This window comes from Prionailurus bengalensis, chromosome C2 (genome assembly GCF_016509475.1).
Source record: "Prionailurus bengalensis isolate Pbe53 chromosome C2, Fcat_Pben_1.1_paternal_pri, whole genome shotgun sequence".
NCBI lineage: Eukaryota > Metazoa > Chordata > Mammalia > Carnivora > Felidae > Prionailurus > Prionailurus bengalensis.
In genome coordinates, this window is record NC_057350.1 from 122,709,495 (window position 1) to 122,731,992 (window position 22,498).

The window sequence follows — 22,498 nt, forward strand, 5'->3', positions numbered from 1 at the left end:
AGGGAGAGGTGCTGGGCTGGTGTGGGCCTGCAGCATGCTGGAGCTGAGACCACTGGTCCCACTTGACCACTGAATTGTGGGAGGTCTTATGTAGAATACTTGGGTCCCCGCCCACCTAGTCTATGTGTGTGGATCTGGCAAAGGGGTGATCTGAGCTGAGCTGGGAGCATCTGGGGCATTTTTGTGGTTAGATGCAGGTTTGAAGGCGTCAGGTGAAGACTGCACCAGAACCAAGAGTAACTCCTTTTACTTTGCATCCACCTTGGGACCCAGCAGCAGGGCTGCAGTGGAGCAGGAAAGACTCTAGCCCTCCTAAGCTTTATCAAGGGGTCTATGTATATTCACTCATAAGACCTCAGATCCAGGCCATCTGTCCGACAGAAACAGCACTACAACCTCAGAGCCATTAAGCGCTTTTTAAAGCAGAAAGTATGGGAATGACCCTAGTCCAGATCTTGTACCCTTAAGTTCTAAGCCCATTGTCAGAAAAGTTCTGAGTCCGTGTTGTTCAGTGAGGTGTTCAGAGTTCAGTGAGGAATTTCAGGCTACGCTAAAATTTCCATCTTATGACTGAGGGCAGCTCTAAGATTTTGTGCACTTAAAACCCCGAAAAATGTTTTAGAAGGGAGCTGGGATGAATAAAACATTTTCCCTTTTAAAAAAATCACCTCTTCCATTACTTATTTCTTCTGCATTTTGATAAACTTCTTGAAAATGAAACACTTCTAATGAACTCCAAGGAGCTTTCTCAAATTACCTCCACAGGGGACCAGAACAAGATCAGAAACACAATTATTTTGATTTGAGTGCTTTCTTGAAGAGTTGAACAATAAGACAAATGGAACAACCATTAATGCATTTTCTTGTATTTTCCACTTAGTAGCAAATATAAAAGGGTGTTGGTTGTGGTCTTAAATAATAATATCCACCACTCTTTTTTTAAAAAATTCAGTTTTATTTTACAGAATAAAATATACAGATCTTAAATGTGTAGTTTTATGAGTTTTGACAAATGTATACACTCATATAACCACACCCAAGTCAATATATGCAACATTTCCATCACCGCTGAAAGCTTTCTTGTGCCCTTTCCCAGTCAATGCCCCCAACAAGAGGCAAGCTATTCGGAGTTCTGTAGATTAATTTTGCCTGTCCTTGAACTTCATATAAACAGAATCATACAGTTAAGTACTCTTTTGTGTCTGGATTCTTTTGCTCCACATAGTATTTTGAGGCTCATTCATGTTGTTGCACGGATCAGTAGTTTGTTCCTTTTTTTTTTTTTTTTTTTCTTTACTGCTGAGTAGCATTCCATTCTATGAATGTACCACTATGCTGGTGATGGACATCTGGGTCGTTTCCCACTTGGGCTGTTGTAAATACAAAAAATGCAGCTTTGAATATTCATCTATGTCTTTTTGTGCACATAAGTTTTCATTGCTCTTGGGAAAATACTTAGAAGCAAAACTGCTAAGTCATAGAGTGGATGTATATTTAACATTTTCGATACTGCTTTCCTCTTCGGCTGCTCCGTTCTTCTTTCCCGCCAGCAACGTAGGAGAGTTCCAGGTCCTCTACATCTTTACTGAGACTTGGTGTTAACAGTCTCTGTAACCTGAGCTATTCTAGGGGTATGTAGAGGTGTTCTGTGTAATTTTAACTTGCATCTCTGAAGAGAAATGTTACGATCGTTTTCATGTTTTAACTGCCTTTTTGTATGTCTTTTGTGAAATATCTTTTCAATTCTTTTGCCCATTATCCAGCTCCTTAATTAAACTTTGTTGAGAATGTGGCCTAATCAGGCAATATTCTGTTGACTGCTCATGTTCTTTAATAGAGAAGCTATATGCTGTATGGACAATGAGGCAGCAATGGCAGAAATAAACTGGTTAAGAGCATTAGACTTGGATCTTTCCGGTTTAAATTTCGTAGGACAACCGTAGAAGCAACCATTTAATTTGTAAAAGGCTCCATGTGCTATTTCAGTTCAGTTTTAGAACACAAATAACAATTACTCTTTAACCTCAGCATAAAATTAGGGTTGGGGGAAATATCTAAAAGTAGTGTCACAGCCTAGGTAACATAATATTTTTTCCATATGGCATTATATTTTGAAACATAATTTTACTCAAGGACTATCCAAATTTGTGTCACGATGAACATATGCTAAAGGCTCACTTAAAAGTTTTGTTTTAGGGGCACCTGGGTGTCTCAGTCGGTTAAGCGTCCGACTTCGGCTCAGGTCATGATCTCACGGTCTGTGAGTTCGAGCCCCGTGTCAGGGTCTGTGCTGACAGCTCAGAGCCTGAAGCCATTTCAGATTCTGTGTCTCCCTCTCTCTCTGCCTCTCCCCTGTTCATGCTCTGTCTCTCTCTGTCTCAAAAATAAACGTTAAAAAAAAAAAGTTTTGTTTTACAAGTCAGCAAATTAAAAAATACAGCCATAAAGATGTCATTTCAGGGATAAAATGACCTCTAAGATCCTTTCCAATTCTAAGAGTTTATGACAAAGAAGTATGCATAACAGCAACTCTCAAAGTATTAACAATAATGAAGTTAGTCATTAATACTAATGGTGGACAATAATATAGGTTGATTAGGGGCACCTTGGTGGCTCAGTTGGTTAAGCGTCCGACTTCAGTTCAGGTCATGACCTCACAGCTTGTGGGTTTGAGCCCCACGTCAGGCTTTGTGCTGACAGCTCAGAGCCTGGAGCTGCTTCAGATTCTGTGTCTCCCTCTCTCTGCCCCTTGCCCTTGCTCTCTCCCTCAAAAATAAATAAACATTAAAAAATTTTTAAAGTAATATAGGCTGATTAATTCAATAACTATTCACAATCACTATTCCCTTTTTGTTCCTCTACTGTGAAAGCTGGAAAGTCAAATACTTCACCTCCTATTATTATTATTATTGCTTCTGGAAGTGGCTCTGGGACATAATTCAGGCAACTGAGGAACAGACTAAAGACACCAGTGAGGGCACCTCATCCCAAGTAAAAGTATCTTCCCAAGTTTCTTTTTCTGGCTAAAGAAAACAACAACAATATCCTTTTGCCCCTTATTTTTCCCTAAGAACGTGAATATAAGACTAGAAAATACAGTAGCCATCTTGGGACTATGAAGAAGAGGTATGAGAATGAGGCTTCATGCCAAAGACGTTGAGAGCAGAAAGAAGAGAGCCTGGCTCCCAAGGGTAACACTCGTCACTTACTAGCCCTAATCTTCCCACCCCTAGACTTTTTGTTATGAGAGACAATAAACCACTATCTGTTTAAGACAGTGTAGTCGGGTGTTCTGGTATTGCCAGACAAATGTACTGTCGGCCGATTCACTAGTGTTTAAAAGAAGATCTCACTCTTCAATACAGAGAACAAACTGAGGGCTGCTGGAAGGGAGGTGGGTGGGGGGATGGGCTAACTGGGCAAGGGGCATTAAGGAGCGCACTTGTTGGGATGAGCACTGGGTGTTGTATGTAAGCGATGAATCATGGGAATCTACCCCCAAAACCAAGAGCATACTGTACACACTGCATGTTAGCCAACTTGACAATAAATTATATATAAAAAAATAAATTTTGTTTAGGTAACATTCAATGCGATACTGGTTTCAGGAGTAGAAATCCATGATTCATCACTTACTGTATATAATTATTTTTATATGTTGTTGGATTCAATTTGCACATTTTTTATAATTTGTGTCTATGTTTATCATAGATAATGATCTGTAGTTTACTTATGATGGTTTTATCTGGCTCTCTTTTCTGGGTAATAACAGGTCTCATAAAATGAATTGGTCAATGATTTGGGCAATTTCTCAGTTCTTTCTCTGTTTTGGAAGTATTTGTAAAGGACTGGTATTTTTTAAATTTTTTAATTAAATATTTCATAAATTTAAGGATAAAAAAAATTAAATGAATTAACATATGTAAAGCTCTTAGAAGATATTTTGGTACCTAGTAAGTGTTATACAAGTTTTAATATTACTACTGACTGTATTTCAGCAAGTTTTTAATAGGGAATTCTGATTTCTCAAAAATATTAAAACGTATATAAATTACTGTTAATCAGGGTTTCTCAACCTCAATGGTATTGACATTTTAGACTCAATGATTCTTGTTGGGGGGGGGGGGGCTGTCCCATGAATTTTAGGATGTTTAGCAGCATCCATATTCCCTATGCAATAGATCCCAGCACGCCTATCAGTTGTGAAAACCATAAATGTCTCCAGACATTGCCAAATGTCTCCTGGAGGGCAAAACCATTACCTGGCTGAGAACCACTGCTATAAATCTATCAAGGCTACAAAAGGAACTACATAAATTTATAGTTTAAAATATTAAGTAATTTTGAAGGGCAACTGGGTGGTTCAGTCGGCAAAGCATCCAACTTCGGCTCAGGTCATGATCTCCTGGACCGTGGGTCTGAGCCCCACGTCGGGCTTTGTGCTGACAGCTCAGAGCCTGGAGCCTGCTTTGGATTCTGTGTCTCCTTCTCTTTCCGCCCCTCCCCTACTTGTTCTCTCTCTCTCAAAAAAAAAAAACATTAAAAATTTTTTTAAAAATATTAAGTAATTTTGAAAATATAAGAAATGCTTACAAAATGTAAAGAATAGGAAACTATGCCAACAATCCTTTTTTGAACTGAGGTGTTTCAATATAATTTTGGACCTTTTATACTTGGGTTCATTTTTTCCCATTAAGTGTAGTGGCCAGTTAAAAATGTGTGATTCTCTTAGGCTTATGCTCAACACTATAGTTTCCAAAGATAATCGTTGAAAGGGAAGGTAGAAGATCACTTAAATTCGACATAATGGAGGCCCCCAGGATTCTTAAATTCTGATAGAACAGGCCTTATAAACAGATGATCTATACCAGCAGTGTCCAACAGAACTTGCTTTCTTGTTGGAAATATTTTATTCTGGGATATCCAATATGGAAGCTATCATATACATGTGACTACTGAGCATCTGAAATGTGGCTGATGTGACTCAGGGACTGAATTTTAAATTTGAAGTAATTAAAATTTAAATATCTACATGTGGCTAGAGGCTACATTGTTGGATAGCACAGACACATACCCTTCAAGAAATTATCTTAACTGTTGTTTTCCTTCCTTAGGAATGTCTTTTGTCTATGGCAGGCACCCTTTTCTCCTTGCCCTATAAAGAAGGTTACAACCAGGCAAATATGAGTGGATGTAAAGGACAGGTATGAAGGATGTAAAGGATGTAAAGGACAGGTATGAAGGTAGGTATGCAAAGACGTGGGAGCAATGTGAACAACTTACTTCAAGGGGACACCCCTTCTCTCCCCAGAAATGCTATGGAGCACAGACATAGCACATCTTGTTAAATAAAATAGAAATGGGTTTTCATAATCCACACAATAGATGGTCCTTCTAATCATTATATTGTATACCCTGCAAGTGAATGTGGTTTGTCCCTTCTACTTCTCAGGCATTATGCATCTCTTAGAAGGTTCATTACATTACACTTTACAAATCTGTTGAAGGGGCACCTGGGTGGCTTAGTTGGTTAAGTGTCTGACTTCAGCTCAGGTTATGACCTCACAGTTTGTGGGTTTGAGTCTCCCATCAGGTTCTGTGCTGACAGCTTTGAGCCTGGAGCCTGCTTCAGATTCTGTGTCTCCCTCTGTCTCTGCTCCTCCCCCTCCCCCACTCACGCTCTGTCTCTCTCTCTCTCTCTCTCTCTCAGGAATAAACATCAAAAAAAAAATTTTTTAAACCCACAAATCTGTTGTAAATCTAATATTCCCTAACAGGCCCTGCAGTCTCGGAAGATAGGAAACTTATTTATATTTAAATTCTTTCTACCATGAAGGCAAAGCCTCATATATAGGAGGGAAGGAGTAAATCACAAATCTCTAATATAAGTATGTTATAAATACATAATTTCTATAAAGGTTTAGAAAAAGCAGAGCAGGGGTTAGTATAGCAGACATAATTTATAAGGAAGGTCTAAGAATCACCACTAAAGAGTTAGATGACAATTGTATTACATCAGCCACACAAAACCTGTTCTTTACTATGTATTTTTCAGATTTATAAAGTCACATCCCAGGTGATCTGGCAAGAATTCTGATTATTTTGTTACATACAATTTGGTACAAATAATGTAGTTGGACTTTTTATAGAAGTCCCAATACATTTAGTTGATAGGTAGCTAGCTCTTTAAAGGCTAGGATAAAATACAAATGGCATAGAACATTTCATCTGCACTGAAATAGTTCCAAAAGCTTTTAACTGAGATTTTCATCTGGGTAGTTTTTTCCAACTCTCCCCCCTGCCTGGTTTATACACACATACTTCTTGGAAAATCATTGTGGGACAGCCCACTGTTGCTGATGGGAATGTGCTTCTCAGATGTGTTGGGGTGGTTTTTAAAAAGTTGAAAACCCCTCTCCTAAAAACTCATGTTGGCAATTCTGCACAGGTTGTGGGTGCACACAAACATTCTAATTCCTACAAGAATCATCATTGAAAACAAGATAATTTTTTCAAGGCCATCCTCTAGGCACAGATCAGCAGTGACAACAGTGAACTATAATAATGGCTAACAGTTACTGATTGCCTGCTATGGTTCAGATACTGTTCTGGGCGGTTACCATGTATTATTTCATTTAATCTTCATAGCAACTGAATGAAGTATATAATATTGCTGTTCCCATTTTAGTTGAGCAGATAGGGACAGAGAAGTTAAGAATCTGGTGCAGTATCACACAGGTAGTAAACGATAGAGTCAAGATTCCAGGCCAGGCTGAGTGGCTCCAAAATTGCAATCCTTCTACTATTCCACACCACAGCTACACTTGCTCAGGGAAAGCTTGCTTGCAGCCAAGTTAGGAAAAGCAGGTCCTTTCCTGATCACTGACTCAGGTTTACTGAGTGCATGGACAAGAGAAGGCAGCAAGTTGATTATAACACTTACTACTCTGAAAGACTATGAAGATGAAAATTGAGGGTTTAAAAAAAGGTACATTTTCTAAGCTATATGGGTATCTGGCAAAATCAAGTGGTCAAAAAATGCACCCCATATGCTTATCAACAAGTCAATAAAATATTCCTAGTGAGATGGAAAACCTAAAATTAAAGTGAGAGCTCAATATTTACAAACCTTTTTTTTTTCTTTCCTTTTTTGAGAAAGAAAGAGAGAGCATGAGCGGGGGAGAGGGGTAAAGGGAGAAGGAGAGAATCCCAAGCAGGCGCCATGTCCAGCACAGAGCCTGCCTGGAGGCTCACCTCAACCGTGAGATCATGACCTGAGCCAGTATCAATCAAGAGTTGGCTGCTCAACTGACTGAGCCACCCAGGCACCCCATACAACCTCTTTCTTTTAAAAAAAAATTTTTTTTAATGTTTATCTATTTTTTAGAGAGAAAGACAGACAGACAAAATGGGGGAGGGGTAGGAAGAGAGAGTAAGACACAGAATCCAAAGCAGCCTCCAGGCTCTGAGCTGTCGGCACAGAGCCAACATGGGGCTCGAACCCAGCCCAGGAGATCATGACCTGAGCCGAAGTCAGACGCTTAAATGACTGAGCCACTCAGGTGCCCCTCTTTCTTTTTTTTTTAAATGTTTATTTTATTTTTGAGAGAGAACATGAGGGAGGGACACAGAGAGAGGGGGACAGAGGATCCAAAGTGAGCTCTGTGCTGACAGCAGAGAGCCTGATGCAGGGCTTGAACTCATGAACTGTGAGATCATGACCTGAGCCAAAGTCAGACACTTAACCAACTGAGCCACTCAGGCATCCTACAAAACCTTTTCTTATTATAGAATCTGGAAATCATGTTGACCCCATGATTAGAAATAAATGTGACAGGCAGGTCATTAAAGGCCTCATTACAACCCTTCACAAAAACTCACAGTGAGACCAGTAACCTATGTTTACAACAATTAACTTTTTCTTACAAAATGTTTATTGAGAACAGTTAAGAAGAGTGCTCTACCCCGTAACTAAAAATACATTATTTTTTAAGTGCCACTTCTATTAAAGGAGCTTCCAAAATTGACTAAAACGAAGTCACAGTAGCGCTTAACTATTCTCAGAGTTTTACATGTGTGCTAATTCATGTAGTCTTCAATTCTCGAAACAATCTAGTGAGGGAGATATTATTGTTATTTACATTGTATAGGAGAAAACTAAGTAACTTTCTCAAGGTCAAACAAGCGGAGGCGCTGGGATTCAAATTCAGGTATCCTGGCTCTAGGGTCCACTCTCAGCCATTAAGTGGAGAGTCAAAATGCAGAGAAGATATTTTTCCTGTCAGACATTATTTTGTTGAACAAAACCTAACCGTGGCAGAAATGGAAATGACATAAAATGGCTGAAGAGGAACTCTTCTACAAATATTTGTCATGTGTTTTGTTATATCAAATGTTCAATATAAAATATATTTAAATTTTATATTTAAAAATATTTGAAATACATTTATACTTTAATTCCAATCTTCCTTATATTCAAACCAGCAGTATTTTTCCTCTAAATATATATGTTTTTAACTGGGCTTACTAAATTAACCATGGAAAATTTCTAACTTTCTTTTCAGAGAATTATCCTGAAAAGTTAGCTCTTGGCAATAACTTTAAAAAGCAGAAAAACAGGGGCACCTGAGTGGCTCAGTCTGTTTGAGCATCTGACTCTTGATTTTGGCTCAGGTCATGATCCCAGGGTCGTGGGATTGAGCCTTGCGTGTCAGGCTCCACGCTGAGCATGAAGCCTGCTTAAAGAATCTCTCTCTCTCCTTCTGCCTCCTCCCTGCTTGCATGTTCTCTCTCTCTCTCTCTCTGAAAGATAAAAAAAAAAAAAAAAAAGTGCTTCCCTGTTAAAAATTCTGCAGAAAACATTTTTAAAAAGTTACATTTATTATCAGATGTCTACTAAACTTCTAAAGGAACATTTAAGCTTTTTTTTTTCTCTGACCCTAAAGACTTCTACATTAGCTTCAGTTAAGTAAAACAATTTTGAGCTTATTCCTTATGCCTAGAAGACTGCCAAGTGAATATTCAATAACTACGTCATTGAAATTTCCAACCATGCAACTAACATGTAAATCAAAAGACTGTACACTAAGTGTGATCTACCATTTGAGGGGGTAGTTCTTACTATCAATGAAAATGCTCCCATGTTACTAAATCACAACAGTCTACCTTACTGCGGTCTATATATGGTGATCACACACACACACATCCATACGTGGATCAGCCTGCTTCTTCATGTTTCCTGGTGTAATTAAACCCAAGTATATACATACTGAAACGCAAATGAATTAGAATATACTTTCCTTTTACTTGTATTTTATAATTCAGTTATTTTATATTTATATATTACAATTATTATATATACTTTAATTATGTGTTAGTTATGAATTTCAGGATAGTAATGGGGACACAGTTTATAAAAAGGAATGGGTTTGAGAGGGTAAGATTTACTGATTTAGATGTTACTTGTGATATAAGAATGCGCCTTGCATTGATGGAAAATTAAATAGGTGAAGATGACCAACATGTTTCCATTATACTAGCAAAAGAAAATTCAGTATTGTTTAATCCAATGGAAAGAAAAGGCTGTTCAATGTCTAACTTTTGCTTTAGAACTCATAATTAAATGTCACAGTGTGTCTTTCTGATGAAACAATATGTGCTAAACTTTCAGATGGCTATGCAGATGAGCTGATATCATCCCAGGATGGGTAGGATCAGTGCTGCTCTGTCCCGGCCCCTCCTCCTCTTCCATCCTCAGATGGCGATGCGGAGTAGAAACAGAGCTTTGTTCGGCAGTGGGCCTGTGGTTTTGCTGTGTGGAAAATCTACTTATGACTCCATCCTTCACACTGCATTTACGTTCTGTCATACTGACTAAAATAACTAGACATTCTTACTGATTTTCTCTTCAGTGCAAAGCCAAATATTTGGTTCACATTTTATGGATATATCCTTTTAAAAATGTCAAACAAAAGCTGCTAAAATAGCTCACTGTACAATGACAAGCATTCAAGTGGTCAAACATATTTGTGTATTGTAATTAACTTTTTATCTCATTATTTAATATGCATGTACTACACAATCAGGATTATGAAAGCAAAAGAAGATTCATTTCTAATGGATACACATATCTTTCAATAGACTTTACAAAATGAACCATATAAGCAAGTTATTAAATATGACCTGGAAAAGCATCTTCAATAGCAGAACTTGCAAAAGGACACACACACACATCAAACTAAAAAGCCTAAGTATAACTCAAAAGAAAAATTATCTGAAACTGCTGTCATTAATTTACAAAAAAGAAAAATGATCTGGATAAACTACAAAGATGGGAGCCAATACTCTTTCCAACTACTTCTCTAAGCTGAAACATGGTGCCCCTATTGATTCTTCTTCAACTGAAAATCCCTGAAAAGGGGCACCTGAGAGGCTCGGTCGATTAAGCAACCGACTTTGGCTCAAGTCATGATCTTGCAGTCCATGAGTTCGAGCCCCGCGGGCATCAGGCTCTGTACTGACAGCTTGGAGCCCGGAGCCCGCTTTGGATTCTGTGTCTCCCCCTCTCTCTGCCCTTAACCCACTCACATTGTGTCTCTGTCTCTCTCAAAAATAGACATTAAAAAGATTAAAAAAAAAAAGGAAAGAAAGAAAATCCCTGAAAAAATAAGCATATATAGAATGTGCTGTGATACATGGTTTGGGGCAGAAGTAGTGAAGTAACTACATCTAAGCAGGGTGACTTTCCCACTTGTCTCATTCTTCCTAGTCTGCACTTACATATTGCCCCTCAACTCTGTGGTTTCAGCAGGTGTTCACTGAAGACACACATTCACCATATGTAAACTTACATAAACCTCTTCAAAGTCTTGGCTGGACTATACTTATAGCTCTAGTCACAGTTTTCTGTAAGATATGATTATGTTAATCGTATGGTTAAGTTTAGGAAAACTTGATAGTATTATACTTAATATTAGAGGATAAAAAGGTGCTTTATTTACCCCCATATGGTAATTAATTTTCTCAGTAAACTGTGAAAAAATGCATACTAAAGCAAGTTTCCAGAGAAATCAGATTAGTATGAAATATGAAAACCAATATGAAAGCCTATGAATTCTAGTTTTTAAATTATATTTTAACATTCTTTTATGTATCTGCATCACTTAGATATAAGAAGATTCAGATTGACAAACTGAAGAAGTGAATGATAAAGATTTATTTTTCAAAATTCATAGCTTGTGGCCTTTATTATGGAATAATTCAAAATAAACTTGTGGTCCATAAACTGTTACCAGATAACCTCCATTAATGTGAATGAGTTTGATAAAATTTAAGTATTTTCTCACACTTCACATTTCCAGGTAATAAACTTTAAATTTTATTACTACCAAATAAGAGTATATGAATATTTTTTCAAATTAAAGCATTCACTTGACATATTAGCTTATTAACATGAAGCTTAAAGTTGTACATAAAATTGTAATAATGATGGGGAGCCTGGGTGGCTTAGTCGGTTGGGCGTTTGATTTCGGCTCAGGTCATGATCTCACGGCTTGTGAGTTCGAGACCCGCGTCAGGCTCTGTGCTGACAGCTCAAAGCCTGGAGTCTCTTCAGATTCTGTGTCTTTCTCTCTCTCTCTCTGCCCCTCCCCTGCTCACACTCTGTCTCTGTCTCTCAAAAATAAATAAGCATTAAAAAAAAATTAAAAAATTGTAATAATGACAATTCAAATGAAGTAAACAGAATAAACCATTTATTAAAACACTGTGTAATAAAATAAACTTTTTGACCCAGTGCTACAGTGGTAAACATTTTCCCCTCATTAACATTCCACCTAAAACAGTTAAATTACAACATAATCTGACCAGAACAAATACTTCTGTTCTTTACCATTCAATGCTTGGACAGTGAAGTGAGTGCAGATTTAGGTTTTCTTGATGAACCAAAGATAGAGGATAATAGCCTAAAAGACAACCACAATTCCATACGCCTGAAGATTAAATTTTATTTACCCTGTTCACTGGTCCAAACTTAAAATTTTCATTATATCACACAAAGACTTCATGAATCACCCCCTCCCAGCCAAAAATAAATATGAGGAACAAATTAAGGATAAGAGTTGGGTTTTAAACTGCACTTTATTTGTTTCTGTAACATTGTCTTTTTTTTTTTTTTTAAACTGATCAACTATAAGCATGCAACAAGTTCTCTTCTGAATGGAACTACTTCCACAACCCCCGGGATACCAATAAGCAAATTATAAAGTCATTAAATTTGTAGCTCTCTCCTCCTTTAAAGCACTTCTAAGCAGTGTGTGGGATACATACCACAGAGGTAGGAAAGACCATCTTTAATAAATTATCTTCTTAATTGTAGAGAATTTCTGAAAATAAAACAAAATGCTAAGCCATGCCTTTGATGAGTACCAAAGGACCACAGAGCCATCTCCTCCTATTTGAAGAATTAATTCCCTGGAGTGTTCTGGCCTTTGTAGGGCACTTGATAACAAGATCCACCAGGGCTCCAAACAAATGCACTAAGAAAGCCTCCACTCTCATTTGCCGATTCTTTGGACCACCCAATCCTGCTGGCAGAGAGGGCAGCGATTGTTCTGTTTCACCCACAGGGACATGCAGCAGTTGTGGAAGGAATGATTACATTCTCCCCAGACCACTGAAAGGAAAAAAAAAAAAAAAGAATATTTGACATTACATATTTTAATTTAAATTATCCAACTCAAAATTACAGGTTATTTTATATTATGAAGAATAATCATGATTCATAATCTTGAATAAAGATGGCTAATTAGTCAACATTTTTTCTATCTATAAAGAAATAACAACTTACCTGTGTAAACCACACTTAAGAAGTGAGATGAGACGCTGTGACTGGGGGACTTTTTCATCATTGTTTAGAGTCTGTGAGTGATGTGGTGGCCCCCAGCCCCTACACAGCTCCACATGCTGTCTTCCTGAAGTTAGGAGATTAAAGAACTTGAGCCTTCCTTAGATCCCAGACCTTCTCAGTCAAAGACTGACCTTGGAGACCTTTTGATCTTTATTTTATTGAAAAATATCCTCCTGATTTTTATTTACCAACATGAGTTTTCAGTTCATAGTAGTCTGTTACAAATAGATGACATACTTCTAAACATTATCAGCTGTACATCTACTCAGTTATTTTCTAGAAGTGCTGATGTCATCCATAAGCAGTGCAATTCCTCACGTGAGAAACACATGAACTTTTCAAAGTGGCTGGCTAGAAACAGAGGACTTTCTGTGATCAAAGAAAGGTGCCCTAAACCTCACAATTCTCAAGTTAAATATTTCTTAAACCAAGGGCAATCTCCCATAATCTGAAATGCAATCTCAAATGTGGGCTTTATTTGTCCCTTGCTTGACCTATATGATAACAGAACAATGAAAGAACATGGAAAAAAGAAAAAAATAACCACCTTCTTAGGAAAACTGTCTACAGGGAGTAGGAAGCAAAAGGAAATCACTGTAAGTGTTTCAGGAGAAGAAACAGGATTTGATAAATACTGAATAATCATTATTAAAAAGCTATATATAAACCAAGCAAACACAAAGTACAAAGTTAACCTTTCATTTTCAGAAAAGCTTTTATATATAGCAATCTAGAAGTGATGACTTCAAGAACTAGGACATAAAAACCTTTGAACTGCTTAAAATATTTATCGTAAAACAACTTTTGTAGTCCCAGGCTATTAGCAAAATTCAACAGATTTCCATATACAAACTATACTGCAAAAGAGAGCACTTAGAATTTTTTCTATGTTGGCTGAAAAGTTAAATACTGAATAATAACAGTACTGAAAACTTCAATGCTTTATTAGAATAAAACCCTACCAAATCTGACCTATAACACAGTTAAAATTTAAATGACATTTTGGTAATCCCTTACAATTTTCTTAACAGAAAAGAATTATTTCTTTGTTGATTATCAAATATTTACTATGGCCATGTCTGGAATATATAATCAATTCTTCTTAATTACAGGCAATAAAAGAACTTGCAGATTAATTCCATTAAGGCCTTTTGAGAACTAACACATTTTACATTAATAATAGATCACTGCTTTACAGTTTATTTTTATGTATTGATAAAGTCAATCTTAATCACAAATTCAAACATCCCCACTGAGAGAAAACCTTCAGTTGAAAAAGCAAGAGAATGAAATTACAACATACCAACACAATCCTCTTGTTTGTTTTCAGCTTGACATCTAAGACAGGCATCTAAAAGTAAACAAATAGCAATTCTCATTCTGATGTTCAGAATGCAATTTCTAAAACCCAGACACTTCAAAGTCAAATAAAAGCCCAAAGGGTTAGAGATGGAGATAAAAGATTCAAACTATTTCTCTCTCATCTAAACATAACTGTTTAAAGATGAATAAAGTGCAAGGCACTCTACTCATTTACTTATGACCAGGAGCAATTTCACATGGGTTACCGACCCTCTATTTTCACCAGCTCTGATAAAAAGGTGTCCCCGAGGTGGATTCAACCACCAGAGAAAACTATGCCATACTTCATTATATTAGAAGTTCCTATAAGCTCACTGGGCATGCTCACATAGATCAACCTTGGGGGTAGCTTATTTAAGACACCTTTTAAACGTAAGCCATGCATATAAATTGGTATTTGCCTGTACACACATACAGAAACTCTAGAAGAATAATCAAGTAACTGATAATAAAGTCTACCTAAGAGAAGATGGAATGGGAAGGAGTCTTCATTGTATAGTTTCTTAAAATTCTGAATTTTGTGACTGTATGATCTATATAAAAATTAAATTAAAATTAATTTTTAAAGAACCTCTTAAATACTAGATTCTCTCTTTTTTTTTTTTTTTTTAAGAAAATGCTCCTTCTACAAATATGTCTGAGTCCAAAGCATTTATCCAACAATGGCAATGTATTTTAATAATTTACTTGGGAGTGCATTTTAGGAATGGGAACCTAAAGGGTATATTAGTTTTCAAAATTTAATCTATTCTACTATTTGCTTGATGAAGGAGGTACTATAGGATATTTTAGGGACCAATGAAATGGATTCATTCACTAGCTGGAAGAGGAGTCCAAGATGGGTAAAAGGAAGTTCAAACCAACAACAACAACAAAATAGTTTTTAACATAAATTAGAGAAAAAGAATTCTGTAAAAATAGATACACGGTGGAGCTGAAGCCTGGTCCTTTTCTTAACACTGGATTATGCTCAGGCATTTGTTTGCTCCTCTCTGCATGCTCTTACCCTAAAAAAACACACCACCCTGGCCACTTCGGTGTGGACTGAAAACAACCACTGCCTCCTGAGGCTTTCTTCAATCCCACAATTACTGAGTATCTGCTCTGTATATGGAGTTATGCACTGGGGACACCAAAATGACCAAGTCTGGGTCCCTGGTCTCACCAGGAAATGGGGAGGTAGGCAGGCAAACAACTAAATATCATAAGGATCATGATATAAGGGTGAAGACACAGCTCTGGTTCTGTATAATCACAGAATTACAGTCTGTGTACCCAACTACCTCTTTCACAAATTAGGAAAACAAGACTCCAGAAGGTATGTCAAATGTCCAAGTTAACATAAATAGCCATGAAGGGTTACTCTGGCTCTTTAGAACGCAGCAGTACTAGCAAACCTATTTTCCTCTTCTTCAACACTTGCTCACTGTGCCGTCTGCTCCTTTCAGAATGAAGGAAACCAGAGAGTGTTAACCGCATCAGAATGGGCTGACAGGCAAATCTTGGGTCAAGAAGTCGTAACAAATCATTTAGGTGTATGAGAGGAATTTGACAAATTAAGGAATTAAGTGGCCTCTTTTGCAGAATCTAGGAATCTCGGGATTATGACTGACATTTGATTTAGACTCATTATCAAAACCCAACCTAAATCTATAAAAAGTCCTAAAGTTTTAGATAAAAGAAAAAAATTCTTTTCACGATATTCCTAAAATCTAAAACAAAACATTTCTAAGGAGTACAATAACAGTAACTCCTTTTAGAATGATGCTAACTAGGGTTAGCTTGGGAAGTCTGAAAAACAAACTTCCTTCTGCTGTTACCTGACCACTAAATGGATTTTAACACCTCATAAAGAAAATACAAAGGTCTAGTCCAGAACACTTTGCTGAACTCAAAGTACAGCTGTTGCAAATCTGCAAAATTAATCCACAGTAGCAGAACACTTGCTATAATTAGAAAGCTAATGTGAATGTGAAACATTTATAGCCCATATTTTGACTTACTCCAAATATCCCAGTAAAGTTTATGTGTTGCAAAGATGTCAACCACTACTCTGAATTCTGCATTTCTACCTACAGATCTAACATTTTTCTTTGGGTAGAAATATAAAACACACTTTTCAGGAACATTCTTCGTTTTGAACTAAAGGATATTTAGGGGGTAAAATTTTTAGCACAGCTTGTCTTGCAAAAGAAGAAAAGATTAAGTTGCCTGGATAAGTTAACAACGCCACCCAAACTGGAAATTATGATTCTAGTTCTTAAGTAAGGGGTGGGGTAAGGGGGCTGTATTGCAGGCCAATAAGCTAGGTACTTTTAAGACCTAATATGCAAAACAAGTGGATCATGTCTGAAATCAAGTTCTTTCAAAAGTAAAAAGTAAAAAAAATCTGAATCCCTTTGCTGTAAATCCTCTTTGAAGCAAGTCCTCATGAATAAAAAACAAGTGTGTACTAAAGAGTGTAAATTGAAAAAATCTCTTGATTCTGGTAGGTTTAAATTTCATCCCTTGAGAGAGAAATTCTGTTTATTTTCTCCAATTCTGTCATTTTTCAGAGCAAGCCACAAAGTTTTCAAGCTATACAACCTCAGTTTTCACCTACCCCCAAGAAACAAAATTAAGATTCTCTCTCAGTAGTTTTAAATGCTCTGTTTAAAAATATAACTGGCATTTAGAATAGCATCTCTTTTTCAAGGTGGTCTGAGATCTTAAAAAAGACAGGATGTAAAATATAAAAGGATGAAGCTGTTCTGAAAGGTTTCGCGTGGCCCAGTAGTTTTATTCGAAATATCACAGAAAGAAGTTAAGACTTATTTGTACAACAGGGCTCTCCACAAAGGCCTGACTCAGAGCAGGGCAGGATCTTCAGAAAATGGCATCCTTTGATAGGAGGGGCCAGAAAAAGTTTTATGTTTCTGAATAAAGGGCTTACATTCTTCAACTCCCATGAACCTTAAAAATATTCGTGAACCACACTGTATCCCCCTTCAAGACAAGCGAGTGCCATCTGACCCATCCTGAAACATCCAGAGTTAAAAGCCCGCAGAATAGCAGTCGCTAATTCGGAAATGGCAATGGCTAGGAACATTTTCTTCCTTTCGCCTCTCAAGAGCGAACTGAGGGTGTCGTTTCTGTGGAAGATGACTCCAGAGCATCACTTTGGTGCGTGACCACAACCATTAAAGTGCCCTACTTATTCAGGGCCTTTACCCTGACCCCTTTGCGGTTTGCTTTTAGACATGGAGCTGGCCAAACAAACCGAAGTGGCTTCTCCCAGCGGCCAACAAATCATCCAGTTTTATTTCCTTGGCCACACCCATCACTACCAGAAATTACCTTAATTCCTCCGCTCACTGCCCGTTTCTATCCCTAGAATACCAGGTCCGGGCGCTGGGCGCCTGCTGAGCCCCAGGCGACGGCAGCACCAGCCCTCGGGCCAGCAGCAGCACCGGTGGCTCCCGGCATCCCCGCCCCCACTCCTCTGGACTGGGGTCTCTCCCAGCCTTCGCCCGTCCTCCACGCCCAGAATCGGCCCGCGGAGGCCGTAGTTCGGCCCCGGCCTCGCGTGCAGCGCTTACCCATCACCTGGACCCTGCAGATAGCGCACGTATCGCACTCCACGTCCCAGCTCCACATGGCCACCGCGTTCCACTTCTTGAGAGAGAACATTTTGTCGCCTCCTGACTTGGAGCCTGCGCTCCCGGAGTGAGAGGACAGGGCGCAGGGTTCCTCGCCGTCTTCCACGTCGGCCATGGCGGCGGCGCGGAGCCGACAGCGGAGACGTTAAGTCGGGGTAGGCGGGCGGCTATGGCGGCTCTGTGGGGCCGCCCGGCGGGCCCACAGCGCCGCCTGCAGGCCGCGGGCCACCGCAGTGCCTACGACAAGGACCGCCCGGATTGGCTGGCGCGGCCCAGTGACGTCACATGACGCTAGCGCTCTGGCGCATTTCTCCCTGCACTTCGGCTCGCTGGGGCAACCCCGAGGGTTGAGGGCCTCCAGGGAGTTTCCGTTGTGAACCCCGGGCGGTGTGCTGTTGAGTGTTGCTCTCCCGTGCTCCGGAGCACACTGTGCAGGCATCAGATGCCTTGCTGTGTGACTTCGTGAAACTTACCACTCTCACAAATTATCTTGTTAATGTAACCATTTGTCTCGTTCCCCACCCCCCCCCCCACCCCACCCCCGCCCCACGACTGGTAAACTCTTTCAGAGCTGAGACCAGGCCTTTAACACCACCTTCTTCTTGGTATCTAGGAAACGTCTGGCCTCAGAAGTTCTGAGAAACCTGGTTCAGTGGTTCTCAAACTTTTTGGCTCAGGACCCCGTTATACTTAAAAATTATTAGGACCTTAAAGAGACTTTATGTAAGATGCATATATTTGCTTTTTAATAAATTTTAATTGAGTGAAAAGAGAGAAATCGCTCCGAATACTGTCATGCAAATAGTTTTGACCTATTGGTCCCCTGGAAGAATGCCAAGAACCCTGGCATCCAGGCTCCGAAAACCTCTGATCTAGTTTGACCTCCTCCTTTTAATAAGGTCCAGAAAAGTAATTTAAGGAGTACACTGCTGTTAGTGAAGCTGACAGTTATGAAACGTGGGTTCTTCTACTTTTAGCCCGGGGTCATGTTCTTCCGTTTTCTCAAGCAAAGCAGACAACATCTTCATTTAAAAGATAAGAACGCTGAGGTAGTGAACGCCTGAGGAGATGCCTGATCACCACCACCACCTAGTGGTGGACACCTGTTACCAAAGGTTTGGAATTCAGAACATCCGATCTCCTCTTAATGGGCCTCTCAACATCTCTTGGTCTCCTGATACTGGGCCTTGTGCCTGGATAGGAGCTAACCAAACTCAAGGAGTTTGGCAGAGGATACAAGGATGCATAAATATGTAAAAATGGAAATATGGACACAGGGTCACATTTGACTAGATGCTATGTGTGCTGCTTGTTGAGTGGAATGTGAAGTGCTGTGAAGGACAGAGATAATGCTGAGGACTGATGCTGTCAGGAAAAGCCTCATGGAAGAGGTCAAGTTTGAACTGGGGGGAGATGGGAGGCCCTCCAGACCAGGAAATGAGTGAAGAAAGCACTCCTCTCCCAAGCTGTCAGCCAGAGCAGAGCAGTAGAAGTGGTGGCAGATGTTAATCTGACCACACTAACTTTATGAGCCAGATAAAAATGCTTGTAAACAAACCCAGATGAACCATACAAAACACATGTTCTGTTCAGTTAAACGACCACACATCAGACTAGAGACGGCTCTAAATGCAGACATCTAACAAAGGAGGAAGGCCGGTACTAGACAAGGATAAAATGCACTCTGCTGTTGGGAACGGGGTGGTTTGAAAGAAAAAGGAGAGACATGCAGTTGAAATGCTGAAAACTCAAGGACACTCTTTTTTCCCTACACTTTAACATCTCTTCAACCGGACAGAACTTCCCCTACCTGCTCCAGCTGGATTGTTCTCTGTACTGAGGAAAAACGTACTCATCTTTGTGTCTTCACTCACTGCTCTTTGCCAACATATATTCATATAATATTTCTGGGAAATCACAGCACTTACTGTACTCTTTTGTCACCAGGTCACACAGCAACCAAAAACGGCTATTACTGATGTTTATCAAACAATTTAAGTGTTTGTTTTTTAAAAGTTTATGTATTTTGAGAGAGAGAGTGCACAAGCAGGGCAGGGCAGAGAGAGAGAGAGAGAGAGAGGGAGAGAGAGAATCCCAAGCAGGTTCTTCACCGTCAGTGCAGAGCCCCCATGGGATTCTCTCTCTCCCTCTCTCTCTGCCCCTCCCCTGCTTGCACGTGTGCATGCTCATGCTCTCTCTCTCTCTCTCAAATAGACATTAAAAAAATGAAAAAAATTTAAATCGACAGCTCATAAATGATAAAAATGTTAAAATAGTAAAATGATCTACAATGAAAAAAAGCAAGTACTGTTAATAGACTCTCCAGAAATTCCTATACATGTACAAACAGATACATAATACAACTCATTTAAAAAATTTTAATTGCGATAAAATGCACACAATGAAGTTTATCACTATTTTGTGTAGAATTCCATAGTATTAGGTACATTTACATTGTCGAAGTTTACATTTACATTTACAAAGTCCAGAACTTTTTCATCTTCCAAAATGGCAACTATATTCATCAAACAATTTTCTATCTGCCCTTCTTCTCTCAGGAACCAGCATTTTACCTGATTTCTGAGTTTGATTATCCAAGGCATCTCATATAAGTGGAATCGTACAGTATTTATCTTTTTGTGACTGGTTTATTTCATTTAGCACAATGTCTTCAAGTTTCATCCATGTTGTAGCATGTTTCAGAATTTCCTTTCTATTTATTTATTTTTTTAAGTTTATTTATTTTTGAGAGAGAGACAGAGCACGATCAGGGGAGGGGCAGAGAGAGAGAGTGAGACGCAAAATCTGAAGCAGGCTCCAGGCTCTGGGCTGTCAGCACAGAGCCCGACTCGGGGCTCAAAGTCATGAACGGTGAGATCATAACCTGAGCCAAAGTCGGATGCTTAATTGACTGAGCCACCCAGGCGCCCCAATTTCCTTCCTTTTTAATGTTTAGTAATATTCTATTGTGTGGACAGGCCACATTTTGCTGATCCATTCATCCATCAATAGACATTTGAGTTACTTGCACATTTTGACTATTGTGAATAATGCCACTGTGAACATGAGTGTACAAATAGCTCTTCATAACCCTGCTTTCAATTCTTTTGGGTATATACCCAGAAGTGGGATTGTTGGTACATATTACATATTACAACATTTTTCATATGAGGTTTTTTTTGCACATATTATTCTCTAGCCTGCTCTTTTTGTGTAGTATGAGAGGACACTTTCCATATAAGCACTTCCATATGCACAGTATTCTTGATGGTTGCACAGTATGGGCCCATTTCTCTGAGGATTTCTCTGAGAATCCTTTGAGAGACATTTAGCTGTTTCCAACGTATAATAAGCAGTGCTGCAGTGCACATCATTTTAAATATTTTCTAACTCATCTGTGAGAGTATGTATGTAAAATAAATTTCTAGAAGTAGAATGCCTAGGCCAAAAGCTATGTGTTTTTAATTTTGATAGACGTTGTCAAAAGACTTCTAAAGAGGTAAAATCTAAAGATTTTACACCCCGACCCAGTGGATGTCTGTGGCAGATTTCAAAAAGGTCTTTTTTTTTTTTTTTTTTTAAGCAGGAACAATTTCTCTGGAGGCCTCACACACTGGATGTGTCAGTTCTGAAGATCTGTTATTTCAACTCTTACACTCTATTATTGTTTACTTTTAACGGATGAGAATCTTGTCTTCCTAGCTAGATGCTAAGATATTTAAGGGTGGACGTAATTTACTCTACCCATCCTCAACTCCACAGATAGTTCGGTTCCGCAGACTTGCCAGAACTTGTTACATTTGTATATAATATGAATGACAGTCTTGCCTTTTAAAAAATAACTTTAATTAAATTTTTTAAGTAGGCTTTACACAGAGCCCAGTGCCCAACACAGTGCCCAACACAGAGTGCCCAACACAGAGCCTGAACTCACAACTCTGAGATCAAGACCTGAGCTGAGATCAAGAGTCAGACAGCTAATTGACTGAGCCACCCAGGTGCCCCTATTTAATTTAATTTAATTTAATTTAATTTAATTTAATTTAATTTAATTTAATTTAATTTTAAACAGGCTCCACACCCAACGTGGGGCTTGAACTCATGATCGTGAGATCAAGAGTCTCATGCCTTCCCAATTGAGCTAGTCAGGCACCCCGACAGTCTTGTTTGTTGTGATTTTTTTTTTAACTTCAAAAATGAAGAGGTCTTTTCTTGTGTAGCTGTTCCAAGTGAAATAACTGGAAACATTCAATTCTAACATCAACAATAATAGTAGCCACTAATATTTATATTTGAGCATGCACTATGAAACAAGTATTGTCCCAAAATGCTTGACATGTGTCATCTCATGAGACAGGTGCTACTCTTTTTTTTTTTTTTAATTTTTTTTTTCAACGTTTATTTATTTTGGGGACAGAGAGAGACAGAGCATGAACGGGGGAGGGGCAGAGAGAGAGGGAGACACAGAATCGGAAACAGGCTCCAGGCTCCGAGCCATCAGCCCAGAGCCCGACGCGGGGCTCGAACTCACGGACCGCGAGATCGTGACCTGGCTGAAGTCGGACGCTTAACCGACTGCGCCACCCTGTAT

General features: G+C 38.9%; 1 protein-coding gene across 5 annotated transcripts; it reads right to left on the reverse strand.

The window, feature by feature from the left end:
• Positions 1-1,292: 1,292 nt before the first annotated feature.
• On the reverse strand, positions 1,293-18,126 carry RNF7 (ring finger protein 7). Of its 5 annotated transcripts, none has more exons than XM_043595246.1 (4): positions 17,848-18,121; positions 14,211-14,258; positions 12,848-12,971; positions 12,178-12,673 (listed from the first exon to the last, which is right to left on the reverse strand). In XM_043595246.1, exons 1-4 carry the CDS (start codon positions 18,020-18,022, stop codon positions 12,655-12,657), a joined length of 366 nt encoding a protein of 121 aa, XP_043451181.1. In that variant the 5' UTR covers positions 18,023-18,121; the 3' UTR covers positions 12,178-12,654. The 5 variants fall into 5 exon arrangements, 4 of the variants coding, with proteins under 4 accessions (XP_043451183.1, XP_043451181.1, XP_043451184.1 ...); XR_006299480.1 differs by having other exon boundaries at positions 12,558-12,673; positions 17,855-18,126; XM_043595248.1 differs by lacking the exons at positions 12,178-12,673; positions 12,848-12,971 and adding an exon at positions 1,293-1,370 and having other exon boundaries at positions 17,848-18,119.
• Between the last annotated feature and the right edge of the window lie 4,372 nt (positions 18,127-22,498).

Coding starts and splice junctions, on each gene's coding strand:
- RNF7 (XM_043595246.1), bottom strand. CDS start 18,022: ATGGCCGACGTGGAAGACGGCGAGGAACCCTGCGCCCTGTCCTCTCAC. Junction 14,259..17,847: donor CTGCAGGGTCCAGGTGATGG/GTAAGCGCTGCA, acceptor GTTTACTTTTAG/ATGCCTGTCTTAGATGTCAA. Junction 12,972..14,210: donor CAAACAAGAGGATTGTGTTG/GTATGTTGTAAT, acceptor TCCTAACTTCAG/GAAGACAGCATGTGGAGCTG.